This window comes from Propithecus coquereli, unplaced genomic scaffold, assembly GCF_000956105.1.
Source record: "Propithecus coquereli isolate 6110/MARCELLA unplaced genomic scaffold, Pcoq_1.0 Scaffold163, whole genome shotgun sequence".
Lineage (NCBI taxonomy): Eukaryota > Metazoa > Chordata > Mammalia > Primates > Indriidae > Propithecus > Propithecus coquereli.
This window is the reverse complement of record NW_012140858.1, coordinates 813,754-829,042: the sequence shown is the minus strand read 5'-3', so window position 1 is coordinate 829,042 and position 15,289 is coordinate 813,754. Positions and strand designations below refer to the sequence as shown.

Here is a 15,289-nt window from a genome sequence, read left to right as displayed (position 1 = left end):
GGTGGATACCATGCAAATGTAAATAAAAAAGCTAGAATTTCTGCCCTTATAGGGTTTATAGCCTCATGGATGGGGGAATCAATGGGTAATTAAGCAATTATTACACAGTAAATTAAGTGTCATTATAGTTGAACTGTGGTAGGAAACACTTTGCCTAGACTTGGGAATGTCTGAAGAGAACGAATAGAAGAAATAACATTTCAACTGATGAAAATTGGGGGAAGATTGTAGCACTCAAAGTATGGTCCTTGGACCAGCAGCATCCACATTACTTGGGGCCCTACCTTGGATCTACTGAATCAGACATTCGTGGAGTGTGGCCAGCAATCTGTGCTTCACAAACCATCCAGGTGATTCTGATGCTGAGAATCAGAGGCAAGAAAGAGCACAACATATTAAATAGAGCTGGAGCAGAGACTTCGAAGTCATTAAGAGCTTGAGTTGAGGCAGGTGAGACCTGATAAGATGGTTGAAGAGTTTAGATTTTTATCTTAAGTGCACTTGTAAGCCATTGAAACATTTTCAGTAGGGGAACAGCTTGATCAGGTTTGTGTTTTAGAAGGATCACAAGAGATTGGAGCTGAGTAGAAAGAACATGTAGGAAGCTAGTGTAGTAATAATGCTGATGGTCATGCATGTGGAATAAAGTAGACAGGTTAGGTACTTACAAGGGATAATTTCTAGGATTTGCTTATTGATTTAAATGATGAGGATAGGGAGGAGGAATTCCCAGGTTTAGCACTTGGGCCACTGGATAGATAGTAATTGTCTATCTAGTCTCTGGGGGTAGAGAAAGCAGGACGGGCAGGTTGGGGAGCATGAGGAAGATTATGAGTTTGAGTTTGGTTTTGAACACTGCAAGTGAAGTATTTATGGGGATAGTCAGTAGAGATACCAGTAGGCAATTTGATATTTTCCTAGAGCTCAGGAAGGAAGTATGGGTTAAATATACAGACATGGAAGGATTTGGGAGATATGAGGTACTTGAAGTCTTAGGGGATCCATTAGACAATGAAAGTATGTGGAATGAATGAGAACATAAATATTGCAGAAACACCCATATTGGGTATCAGGAGTCCAAAATGACTGAGAAGGACCACCCAGAGAGAACAATCAAAACCCAAGAGAGTATGGTGTAATGGAAGCCTAGGAAAGAACTTTCCAGAAAGAGCCTCTCAGTTGTATTTCTGATACTCAAGTCAAAAGGGGTAGCTGAAAAGTTTCCATCTGGGTAACCATACAAAGATTAGAGCAGCTGTGGGAAGTTGCATGGATCTCCAGAATTTGACTAGAGTGGACTTAATGGATAGGTGGGGGTAGAAGCCACACTATGAGAAGTCAGTGGGAGGCAGACATTATGGATGATTTGGCTGTGAAGGAGGAAAAGAATCAAAGCTGGAAGGAGAACACGAGATCATAGAGGACCTTTTTATTAAAAAAATAAAAAGCAGAGACTTAAGTGTTGATGGTAAAGAGTGATGGTGGAGGGTGAGGGAGAGGATGGAGAGAGGGATGAGAAAGGGAAGGAAAGTGAAGACGGAGGAGAAAGGAAGCAATTGATAGAACAAAGTTCTTGAAATAGTAGGAAAGGGTGGGACTCAGAGCACTTCAGTGGCAAAAGGGACACCTCTTCTGTTGTAACAGAAGAAAAAGAAAGGATGGATTATTGAACAGGTAATTTTGTCTTGTTGGGGGGAGAAAAATGAGGGAGTTCCAATCTGATAATTTTTTATTTTCATCTGTTTGGCAACAGCTGATGGAGAAAGAAAAGATGGGCTCAAAAGTTTGAGAATGGCAGTTGAGTTTAAAATAGTCATTGTGCAGAATATATGGAGTGATAATAAGGGGGAGAGCCAGATCCTCATGTTGCATTGAAGTCCCAGTTGAGGACAGACGTCATGAACTTATTTTTACTGGGATCAAGCTGCAGATGTGTTGGTTTTCTCTTTCTCGGACGCCTTAATGTACATGTGGAAATAGCAACAAATTGGATTCATCCAAATAACATCCAAGACTGATATTCTAATATATTGTTTTAGAAGTACCGTGGGGTGAGGAGGAAAAAAGATAAAGGCCTCTGGTTCCTTATCTAAAAGTTCCAAAATTCAAAAAACTCTGAAAACTGAAGTTTTTTTTATAACTCATTTGGTGGCAAAACTTCTCTGAATGAAGTGATTTAAGGTTATTTATAGCCTTTGCTTATCAAATTTAATATGTATGTCCATGTGTTTTGCCTCACAAATTGTCTGTGATTATGGAGTGCTGCCTCAAACTCTGCTGCAGATGTTATATCACATATGGAATATGCACCACATAACCATTCTTAAAATCAGAAAAATTCTGAATTCTGAAGGACATCCGACCCCAGTGTCAAGAAAGATTGTGTTCCTGTGTTAGTAATGAAGAGATGGAAATGATAGATTAATACTATGGAATCTAAGCTAGATAAGAGAAAAGGGGAAGTTGAGGAGGGCAATCCACTAGGAAAAAGTAGAAGAGTGAAGGAAATAGAGAACTGCAAATAACTAGAAGTGTTGGCGGTCAAGTAGAAAATTTGAAGAATGGGAAGTTGTCATGAGAATTATTATAGAATGCCTCAGTTATTTCCAAAGGGAGACAGTTCTGGGTGGTTGCGAACTCTAGGGTGTGTGACCATGGGCATGGGCAGCTGAGTTGTAATGGAATAGAAGGTCATTAGGGATGAGGTCAAGAGAATGAGAGACAAGAAAATTAGATGAATTTCACAGAATAATGGCAGGATTTGGAGTGGAACAGAACACTACAAGCCAAATCCTCCGATCCTCAGTGAATGAGGCACAGTGGAAGGTACAGAAGATAACATGGTGTTTAAGAGAAATTCTTCACTCTTCCCCTGGACTATGATCTCTTTAAGAAACAGACAAGTAAAGAGATAAATAATTATACAGCATGTTAAGTGTAATGTTCAAAGCATGATCTAAAAGCTATTAAAATCTAGATGAGGAAAGAAACTTTAGATGTCTGAATAAGTCAGAAGACTAACAAATTCCTAAGTGTTTCACATTGGTTTTGGAATTTTCAGTGTTTGATAAACATTTATGTACAACCTATGGATATCTGGTAGAATATTTGATCAAAATATAGTGGCTAAAACTGTCATATTTGCTAGGTAATTTGTTAATAGTAGAAGCAAAGCATGATAAAAAGAAAAATGTAAAATATGAACTGCCTTTAAGAGTATTTTTTAAGAGTCTTAGATAAATTTAAGGCTCTCAGAAGAGCGATTTATTCTATGTGATGTATAATTTTCTAGTTTCTTCTTTTTTATTTTCTAATTTTGTTTTTTTATTGACTACCTCTACTATTCTATTACAAACTGCCTCAATCCTTTTTGGATTCAAGTGAGAATATAAATAATAAGCAAAAACATTCTAGTCAATGATGTTAAAAAATGAACATGTTTTAAAGCATTATCATCTCACCTTTTAAAAGATACACTTCATGTAATGTAAGTGTATTTTACTTCTTGTAGGGCAGTGTCAGAGTGTCAGCTGCTCTTTGGAGGTCCTCCAAAAAGAAAGAAAAGTTCTCAAATGTTATAGATTGGTTGACGAGTGCTATTCTGGGGATAAGGAGTTGTGGGGGTAGGCCATGCTGACCACAGGAATGTTGAGCAGCAGATGTTGGCTTTGGGCAAAGAACTTTTGATGCATAGTGACTTCTTTGAAATGTTGGGACTGATGGTCCTTGTGGGAACCTGCATCACAAAATGTCTGTCCCAGATGGAACGTACTATGTGAGAATACAAATGCAGAATAATAGGGCAATGATACCCTATCAAGAAACCAACTGCATTTACAGATTCCCTAAATAACAGGTCAAAATAGATTTTACTATGATAAATATTCCAATTGCAATGCTCTACAAAATTTTCATCTGTCTGATGTATTTTAAGCAAGATTTCTGGGTCATGTGGCTTTTCTAGTAGACTTCAATGACATGCAACCACTAAACAGAGACCTTGTCATTTATTTAACTCCAACTGTCTTTAATCTTGAGGACAGTAATGCTGTGAGAAACTTTGGGGTTTCAACATAATCATAGAATGTTATGCAGGATCAGATTTTCAAATTCTTTGCTTTTGTTTCTCCCACATTTAGTATAGAAGTCTTGTATTATCTATATGTCTTTGAATTGGGGTCTGTGGTTTCTTCTTTTTTTTTTTTTTTCATCATCTTCCCTCCTTTCTCTTTTAGTTCACAGCCATGAACGAACCACAGTGCTTCTACAATGAGTCCATTGCCTTCTTTTACAACCGAAGTGGGAAGTATCTTGCCACAGAATGGAACACAGTCAGCAAGCTGGTGATGGGACTTGGAATCACTGTCTGTATCTTCATCATGTTGGCCAACCTACTGGTCATGGTGGCAATCTATGTCAACCGCCGCTTCCATTTTCCTATTTATTACTTAATGGCTAATCTGGCTGCTGCGGACTTCTTTGCTGGGTTGGCCTACTTCTATCTAATGTTCAACACAGGACCCAATACACGGAGATTGACCGTTAGCACATGGCTCCTCCGTCAGGGCCTCATTGATACCAGCCTGACAGCATCTGTGGCCAACTTACTGGCCATTGCAATCGAGAGGCACATTACGGTTTTCCGCATGCAGCTTCACACACGGATGAGCAACCGGCGGGTGGTGGTGGTCATTGTGGTCATTTGGACTATGGCCATTGTTATGGGGGCTATACCCAGTGTGGGCTGGAACTGCATCTGTGATATTGACAATTGTTCCAACATGGCACCCCTCTACAGTGACTCTTACTTAGTCTTCTGGGCCATTTTCAACTTGGTGACCTTTGTGGTAATGGTGGTTCTCTATGCTCACATCTTTGGCTATGTTCGCCAGAGGACTATGAGAATGTCTCGGCATAGTTCTGGACCCCGACGGAATCGGGATACCATGATGAGTCTTCTGAAGACTGTGGTCATTGTGCTTGGTAAGTTTGGCTTGACTGTAACTTACTTTGTGGATTCTCAATGTCTTAATATAAACCACATTAGTTTATGATCATGGTAAACAACAATATGAATATTCAGGTATACATGCAGGGATTCCAAGGGAATGAGGCACCTTTATATTAAATCAGTTTACCAGTGTTTTTACAATTACAGAATCAGCTTTATGGATGTATGGGTTTCAGTGGTGCAATATAAATGGTGGTGATTGATATAAAAGATGTCATTGAAGAGTTCGGCTATCTAATATTAAAAATACCAAAATAATGAATCAAATTCATTTAGTTTTTTAAAGATTTTCTTACAGCTCAAATTGCTTTTGCCTTGTGGTCTCTGTGTTACAGATTTTCTGATAGAAAGTGCTTTCATATAATAAGGAATATACTTTCATATGTAGTTTTTTATTAGTCTATTTCTGAGTAAGTTATTTGTCACATTCTGTAATTGTTACTACATTATTGTGCATAAGTATATTAAGGTTTTGTGTGGATTTACTGAACAAAACAGATTGTAATTAATGATGTTCTCTGACAGTCATCTTCATGAAAACTTGCTCTTTTTAAATTAATTTTCTGTTAGTAGGAATGGAAGTTAATTCATAGTTCAAGATGAAGAGCAAGATTTTATTCTTTTTGTAGACTCAAATAACTTTTTCCTTTAAATAAACACTATTTTTCCAGAATGAAAAATTTGTGATAGTGATCAGGAGTATATTTATTCATTTAGGTACTGAGAAAATAGTTAAAGAGCACCTAATAAGTTCTAGGCTCTGTGCTGGCCCTGGAGATAAACTCATGGAAGGGACAGACATAAAACATTTCTTTGGAGTTTAGAGTAGAGTGCCTATTTAAAAAGTTTACTCAGTAAGAATTTGTTTAAATAATTACCCAACTGAATTACATATTTTCCAAAGACTATATTCAGGCTAATATTTAAAAAATCCTTTTATCATTTCATCTTTCTCTAAGGAAATTCAGTGGAAAGTTCCTATTATTCTCTTTGCTCCAGTTTATAAAGCAGTGTTGAGTGAATGTAGCTGGTAATTATGTGGCTCCCCTTAAACTTTGGGAGTTACATTAATTTTAGTGACTTCTGGAGATAGAACCCTAATTATCATTGAATAAATTAGCGTTCTGGTTGATGCCTCAGTCCTGTCTGTGTTGGTTAGGGTGAGTGGATCATGGAGATCATTTCTGGCTATACTGATTGTGACCCTCTTGTAGAACTGTAAGAATGAGAATTAGGCCTTGGAATTGCTGACACAGCTAAAGCTCTGCCTAGCTAACCAGAACACTTAGATAATATGCCCATTAGGGACCTCACCTCAGTTGTGAGATTGTCTTATTCCATCCAAGGAAGTTTAGTAGATGTACAGAAATGGTTTCCTCGTATTCTTAATTATCAACAAGACCTTGGGCATGCCTGTGCCACAAGGACATCATTTCCATGATATAGATGAAACACATCTTAGTTTATTGTGGATGCCATTTTTGTATGAAATTAAATAACATAAGACATTTTACTTCTCTATTGTCTCAAATATTTATTTACTGATGATCTAAATATTGCCTGACACTTTTCATATTGTGTGTACTTTTTCTATTGTGACAAGGGCTGCTTAAAGTTCATGGAAACACCAGCAGTACTGAACTTGGACTATTAACCTGCTAAGTTCTTGTTTTACTTTTGACCTTTATGTAATATCTAGCATATTCCAGTGTGCATTATACTGAATGATTCATGCAAAATTAACTTTTGTGTTTCATTGGGTTATTTTGCAGGTCGAGATAATTATTTTGAGGATTTATAGAGTTATACTTTCTGTGTACATCTGCCCTAAATGACGCTTCCCCATCCCCTACCAACACACACCCCTAAACTTGAAAATAACAGAAATAATATTGCCCTCTGAGATTTAAACTAATAGACTCCACAAAGATTGAATATAGTTAACTACCTCTGGAATAAATAACATTATTTCTATAGCCGCGAGATGGAAGAAATTTTAGAACATGGAAAACTGCAATCAAGGTAATAGGTAAAGAAATTTGGTTTGGCAAGATGGGAATGTGATTGTAATATAGGAAGCAGAAATTAAATGACTATAGCTTTTTTTGAGAAAAGTAGTGAGAATCAGAATGGGCAGGATGTGGGCAGGGGAGGGGTTGGACAGCTTAGAATAGGGAATTCACAATCCAAAGGTGTTTGTCAAGGTGATGCCTAATTCCATTCCTACAGTGTGCTTCCTTGCTTGAATTGTGAGTGTCCATCCCTGTATAGGCGTGATTATATGGAGGAGGTGGGTTGGTCTTGTAGGAACAAGAATTCTGGTCTACCTGAAGCTCTTCTCATTGTAAATTAGTCTATTGACAATCTGTTGTTTTACAGTTTGCACACTTGGTTTTTACTGTGTCTTTTCTGCTGGATTGTCAGATTTGTGAGGGCAGGCAGGGATTGTAATGATTTGTTGTCTGTCTTCTCCACATTCCCGGTCACGGTTATCTGGAACAAAGAAGGTGTTCAATAAATAATTGTTGAATGAATATATGTGATGCCAAAACCAAGTTTCTGAGCCTTCACAACTAAAGACCAGAGAGAGCCATTCACTACAAAATATGCCACTTTAGCCATGTGGGAGCCAAACCAAGTTACACTCCTATTACATTCCCTGCCTTCTAATCCAAATACAACAGCTTGGAAAAGGACTGGCTACAGTGGGTGCTCAGTACATAGTATGTTTCTTTTACTTTCATTTATTCTGGGGATGATTCTTCAGTTTCCATTCTCACTTTGTCACAGTGACCTCTGGGTTTTAGACCTGTTTGTTCTTCATGATCAAGAGAAGAATTTGTTGGTCAACACCTTAATTCCTAGAAGTCAACTTAAAAATAAAGGCATCTTTGAGATTTACGATGACAATACCAGTGGCAGGTTTTAAAGCATGATCTTGTATATAAGCTGCTTTTGAGTGAGTGCTGGATCTTAGTAATTATTTTTATTTGTCAAATGCTCATGTAGCATTAATCATGTGCTATCTTAGAAATCGGTATTTGTAAATAATAACCATATGAAGTATAGGTACCATTTATTGATTTATTATTCTCATTTTCTAGATGGTGAAAATGCAGGTAAAGAGATGTTAGGTGACTTGCTCAAGGCCACACAGCTAGTAAGTATAGAAGCTGCGATTGAAATTCAGGCACTCAGGTTCCAAAGCCTATGTGTTTTTCACCTCCATGTCATCCTACTTCTCTTTATAAAAACAATTATCAGCACAGGCTATATTTTGCTATACAGTTTGAATAGCAGTGTGCTATTAAATAGAAACATTGTATCCCATTTGTTTCCGTTGCTACTGCCTGCTGCCTGGGCTTTTTTTCCATGGGCAGGCAGAGAAAGCTTTAAGGGAGCATTCCTTTCCTCCTTTTGCTTCTAATGAGCTCATGACTCTAATTTCATCTGCCCTTTTCTACTGTTTGGTGTTGCAGCATCTGTAACTGCTTCTGATTGAGGAAGAGTTTTGTTTAAGGTATAGTTTACTTGATGGTTCATTGTCCCAGTATGAAGTCATGCAATCTCTCCCTAGGCTTTAATTCTCCCTACTTGACATTTTACCAAGAATGCCTTTTGAGTCTATTCTGAGGTTGAATCAGAGTGGCAGTCAAGCTGTTCTTCCTTATTTGACCGCAGACTGTCGTGCGTTGCACGCCCTTTCCTTTCCGGCTCTATTTGTGATGACACTTCTGTTGGGGATCATTAGAAAAGAGGAAAACCAGAATTTGGAAAGAGAAAATCATGGTTAAGGTGTGGAGGTTTTTGCATCTGAGCCCTAGGAGGGACATCAGTAAATCCAGATGGGGCTTATGGGGAAGAAGAGGGAGACATTGTTTTTCTAGTTTGATCTGTTTGGGCTGGAAATGATCACCATTGAAGCTAAATTGCTCCTTATTACCTACGTACTCTGTGCTAGCTAGGATCAGTACTCAGCACTACTCTTCATGTGTTGTTTGTAACCTTGCACCAAGGAAATTTACATTTTCCCCATTTTATGTTGAGGGAACCAAGTTAGGATAGGGAAAATAACTTGTCTGAGATCATTCTTTTTGTAAGTGGCAGAACTGGATTCAACTTGAAGGTTGTTGTAGACCATGCTCTCTGGCCACCGGACACTGAGTCCGTATACCATGCAGGTGACTGTTAACCAGTGGTGATAATAGTGGTAGGGGCCAGATAAATTTAAGCCTGTTGTTTTCTTGTTCACTCTGTTGACAGATAATGTGGCTAATATCCTATTAGCAAATCTGTATATACTTCTGTTTTCAGTTTAATTCAACAAACGTTGTTGAGTGCCAATTGTGTGCTAAGGGGTGAAAAGATGAATGAGGAAAATGCTGTACAGAGCGGATGGTGTAGAGCAGGAGACTAAGAGAGAACTGCAAAGCAGTTGGGTCCATGTGAGAAGAGAGGTACAGGCAGAGCAGTCTCGAGTGGAGGGAGGGGACTCCCTGGGGAGCCAGTATTGAGCTGGGTGGAGGAGCTTGCTGTACTGGAGTCCAGTATTGAGCTGGGTGGAGGAGCTTGCTGTACTGTAGCACGGGGGTAGGGGAGAAGGAGAAGGTAAGTGATAGCATGAGCAGTGGCTGTCACCTTTGAGGAATGAAAGTAGTCAGGTGTGATTAGCATATAGTGGGTATGCGGGTAGAGTTTTGACTAGAGGATCAAAGCCTTTATGACATACTATGAAGTTTGGGCTTCTGCCTGTAGGCTATGGGAGATGCTAAAGTGTTCCCCAAGCTTCCTTATAGGTAGTGTAATCATGTAATATATCATCCACACTGAGAAGCTTTTGATAATGAAAACAGACACTAACTGGAGGGGCTGCTGGGACAACAGGCATAAACTGAGACTATTCTGGGCAGCCCAGGATGTATGTTCACCCTCCTCCTGGGCTCTACTCTGGGCTTGTTTATTTATATTCTCATTAGGTTCCCTTTTGGCTTTTCAAATGCAGAACTCAATACTGGACTTGTTCTACTGTGTAAAATGATAAAGAAGGGTTTTTTTTTTTTTTTTTAAAAGGCCAACGTCTGCCTAGATTAGAATTTTAGAGCTTAAAAGGGTCCTTAAGAATCACACCATTCAACACCCTCATCTTACAAATGAAGAGACTGAAGCTCCCAAGTTAATTGAGAACTTTAGGTCTAATTTAGCTCATGACCCAAACCAGGATCCAGGTTTCCTGACTTCCACTAAGGTGCTGTTATTACTGCCTATGCCTCTGGCTTGTTTAGTCCCATCCACACTTTCCATCATCTTTTTTTGTGAACATCAACATGTATTTATGTGGCTAGCCAGGATTAGGTGTAAACATTGTGGCTGTAAAGGTAACTGGCTCCCACAGAAAGGGTCTCCTTGAATTTGGTCTTCTCATAACTAACTGGTAATCTCTGTTATGAAGCTTTGTCAACAGTCATCTGAAACTGAATTGCTTGCACATTATGTAGCTTTTGCGCACATTAGCTTTCTGTTAGCTTTCTTGACAACAACTTTGTGTTATTGGTTTTCATCCAGCTTGGTTTTTAATTAAATTTGTGCTTTTACCTGTGTGTGTGTGTTTTCTCACTTACATTCCTTAAGGCAGATGCCTCTGGGATCTACTCTTCGCTATGGCATTAACTATCTGAGTGATTTTGGGCAAGGTACTTTCTCTATGTTAATTTTTCTATGCCTTCATCTTTAGGATGAAGTTGGCCAATTTGATTTCCAAGATTATTTAGGGTTATATTTATTATTCCATAAATATAAGGACAGTAGCTACTGTGGATCAACCGTGTAGTGCTTTCAAATGGAAAACTTAGAAATGAGATTGGAACAAAAGCAAGGGACTGTGATTCCTCTTTGTATAAAACGTGCATCACCTTTATTTTATTTTATTTTTCATTATTATTTTTTTAAATAAAATAGGCTGTTGGAAAGGAGAAGGAAAAAGAAATCTGTAACTGGTTATGATCAATTAGTTGAAAACACCACCACACTCAGACCAGACATCACCTCATAATAATGAGCTTTTAGATGCACTATCCCCCATTAAAGGGAGGGATGCATTTATAGAGGATCGTCTCAAAGAAATGGATTTTGGGGCTTTACTTTCCTGTGCAGAGCTGCGTGGCAGGAAGGGAAGGCTTCTCAGTTGGTCCTGTTGCTAGGGGCAGGGTGTGGACACACAGTCTCTTATTCCCTGGCCACAGGTGACCAGCCTCACATCCTGTTGCTCCGAAGAGGAATTAAAGCTACCCCAAGTCTCCTCAGGTCCCAGTGGCATCCCTGAGAAGGCCTTTTCGGGGAAGAATCTGAACGAATGTTCATGAGAGCCTTGATTGTTTGGCCAGCCACTAGGCTGGCTTGGCACCACGGGCGGTGGCCCGGAGAGACTCCCTGCGAGAGTCCCACAGTGCTTCCCAGACCCCAAACCCTGGGCTCACATCAAAAGAGAAAACAACTTTCAAACACCAGCTCTTTATGCCCTTTTGTCGCCCATCTCCATTCAAATATTTTTGCTCAGAAAAAGCTTCTAAACAGAAACAAAAACCAAAAATACCACATGAGCCTAACAGAGTTCCTTTTGAGGTGTGGACAGAGGAACCAGAACATGAAGCTCTTTTTTATTTTAGGTCTGATGAGAGTGATTCAGATTTTGTCTAGCTGAGATGCTTGTTGGTCCAAATATAAATGTTGGAAAATCATTTTTCCTTGTTAAAGGTAGTAAGTTGTGCACAGATTTCTCAAATGAATTGTGGTGGCCACTGGGAATCACTGTTGCCTAGGGATTGAGAGTTTAGATGTGGAGTAAGATAGGCCAGAGTTTGAAATTCAGATCTCAGCTCCTTGCTGACTAGTTCCATGCCCTGGATAAGTGACATGACCTCTCTGAGCCCCAGTTTCCGAATTAATAAAATAAGGACAGTAGGACCTTTCTCATCAAGTGATTGTGAGCATTAGATGAACAGATTTATGAAAAGCACTTAGTACCATGTCTGGCTTCTAGAAAGCACTAAATGGGAGCAAGTGATATCATTACTATTAGGTTCTGTCCACGTGAACAACCCCGCCTTTATCTTTTTCTGACACACCCACATCCACACCTACCCACACACCAAATCCACATACAATAATGGATTTGGTGTTTGAGATGGTGCTTCATTTCCATGACGTAGAATAAAAGTATTATTGTTTTTTATCAGCTCTTGACTTGAATAATCTGTAAATTTTATTCTGAATGGCCTTTGCTTTTCCAAAGATATGTCTTTACTGCAGCATTGCCTATGCCTTATTTGTTGAGCCTCAACCCTACCTATGAAAAGTCCTATTAGCATCAAATGAAATGTCAGTTTTGACTTGCTAACTCTCCTGAGATGATTCTATGGTGTTGAGTATTAAAATGAACTTTGCAATAGAATAGGCCACTTTGTCAATATCTGTTAGAAAGTCATCAGCTCCTTCAGATGGCTCTACAATACTTGAGGCACAGCCCAAAGGCCAAACATCACTTAGGGTACCATTCTGTTTCCTTCTGATAATCAGTGAAGATGTGTCTGGCATATGTGGATGAGATGGCAAATGGATGGGGTCATGGGCACCTTATTGCTGTCCTGCAGCCAGTCCCAACTTTATGGTGTGAACACCCCTGAATTTTTTAATTTGGGAAGAAAAGGATATTTAACTCCTCCTCTAATCTCTCACTGCTATTTCATGAATCTCTTTGGAGAGTCATTATGGATGTTCCATGATGGCAGGGCTTATCTTCCAGCACCTAGAACAGGGCGTGTCACTTAGCAAACTCTAGGTATTTGTCAAATGACTAAATGAAATAGATCTCTTATTGTGGATTGAGAGTTTTACAGGTTGTCTAGTTACAATAGAAATATACCTGTGTAGTCTAAAATTCCATGTGATTTAATAGTGAGTCCTGATCAAAGGGATCTTTGTCATAGGTAGTTATAATAAAGCAGTTATAAATCCTGCCCATCAGGACATTTTTTAGGCTAAATTCCAATGTGTGCTTGTCAATAATAGTTTATTTGGTCAAGAAGTGTGTATCGAATGTTTTCTAGGCTCTCTGCTAATGAATATGGATACAAAGATGAACAAAAACATGGACCCTGCTCCCAAGGAGCTTTCACACTAGTAGATAATGACAGATGATTTAAATAAATACAATATATCATGGTAAATAAACACAATATAATATGATAAAATAGGTGAGGTGTTATGAGAATGCTGTATTCTGACTGGGCAATGTCTGGAAAAGACTTTAAGATGAAAGTGATGTTGGAATTACATCTTATATATAGGAGTTTTCCAAGTGAACCCAGGCAAAGGAATTATTTCTGTTAGATATCCTTTACACTCTGAATTGAATGAAATATTCAATTACTTCCCTTATATTGCAACTATCATGCTACTTAGATCTGGTATTAATCCTTGTTAGGCATGCAAATCTCATGTAAATCCCTGAGGGTGGAAAGGAAAGCTTCCATAATTGTCAGATAATATTTTCTTGTAATTTTTTGCCTGCATATTACACTGGTGTAATACTTTCATTTTTTTGAATTGGCCAAAGGTAGCAGATTAATATCCTCAAATTGGTTATGAAGTAAATGTGTTTTGCATGGTTACTGACCTAGAGGGAAAGGGATGAGAAGGGCTCTATAGCAACATGAATATGTTTCAGGACCTGAAAGATCATTGCCAGGAAAAGTTGATACCTACACCTGGAGCATTATGGGAATATAATTTTTTATGGTAGCATACCGTCTGTAATGACCTGGGTGGTAGAGAGATTTCAGAATGTCTGTAGATGATTTTTGTTCTGATTGTTACGGCAGTAGAATTCAAAGGCAGCTGTTACATCTAGAAATGTATGGTCCTATTTTCAGGGGTTTACATTCTTTGGGACTGTAAGCATCATTTCTGATTCCCTGATATGATGGACTAGATAAGTATGAACAGGATACACACAAGAATTGCCAAACTTAGCAAATAAAAATAATTTCATGGGATGTACTTACACTAAAAAAATTTGTTACTTATCTGAAATTAAAATTTAACTAGGTATCTTGGATTCTATCTGGCAACCCTAATGCATATATACACACACAGGATTGGCTGGGAAATAAAACATTTTAGATGGCAGTCAACTCTGTATTACATAGGTTTTCTTCTTTGTTTTATAGGTTCCTGTATTTTCCTGGAGCTCAATTTAAATACAGAAGGGGTTTCACTTATTTACTATTTCTGAATTTTGAGTTCTCTTGAAGTAAATAAAGGATTATATCCACTTTATAGGATCTTATATTTGTTTCTCCGAAATTATGCTTACTTATAAACAGGTAATGTTGCATACCTCCAGGACAAAACTGAATTATTCTCTTCTTCTACATATTCTTTGTCATGCTCTTTGAAAAAAGCATTTGAATGAAATTTGTTTTTCCATATAAACAAAGAATTGTTTTCTTATGTTTGTGCCTTTGATATTTTTTCCTTTGAGGTCTAACTAGAGCCTTGTGCCTCTGAGAAGCTACTTTTTATTGGTATATTTTGGTGAAGATGATAGTGTCTAGACTGAATGTGGTCATGGCTTTACTTAAACCCTGGCAGGTCTCCTGCACCCATAGAGGAGTTATTGTAATGATCCAAAGCAAATATGAAGTTCTAACAGGGTGACATAGCAGTAACAGGGTCTTTTTGAAGAAGTGGGATTTAATCTGGCATTGGAAGACTGGAAATTCATGGCTTCACCTATTTATTCTGCCCAAGTAGACTTTTGTTGACACAGAGAACACTGAATTTTAAGTTGAGTTTTCCATGAGTTCATTCTAAACAGGTATTTCTGCACTTCAAAAAGCTTCTCTTTATGTGACAGGCATGGATTCATTCACTCAAGTTATTTTCCTTTCTCTTGGGATGGGGAAGGTAGCCACTTAGGAGCTCAGCCTTAAAGGACCTGCAGGAAAGACGGATAAAGTGAAAAGTCAAGACGCTTTTGCTGTAGCCAGCAAGTGACTCACCATTTTATGCTAAAGAAATTTACTTTGCTAACCTTGCTGAGCACAGGGGGCACAGGAATGCTTTGTGTATTGGCTTAGTCTGAAAGGAAAAACAAAGCTGTAAACTGAGGAGCTGGAATCAGTGAGTTTATGAACTAAATCAGGAGAGGCCATATTTAGACATCCTAAAAAAATGTGTGTGTGCATGTATAATGATCAAATGGTCAAGTAAACAAACAGA

At 38.4% G+C, this 15,289-nt stretch overlaps 1 protein-coding gene across 2 annotated transcripts in view; it reads left to right on the top strand.

Annotated features, from left to right (window-relative positions):
• The window catches only part of LPAR1 (lysophosphatidic acid receptor 1), a 149,081-nt gene that overhangs the window by 90,261 nt on the left and 43,531 nt on the right, over positions 1-15,289 (top strand). For both annotated transcript variants that reach the window (XM_012641200.1, XM_012641201.1), the window contains one exon: positions 4,236-4,983. In XM_012641200.1, the coding sequence (XP_012496654.1) occupies positions 4,236-4,983 (748 nt within the window). The remainder of the gene's footprint in view (positions 1-4,235; positions 4,984-15,289) is intronic.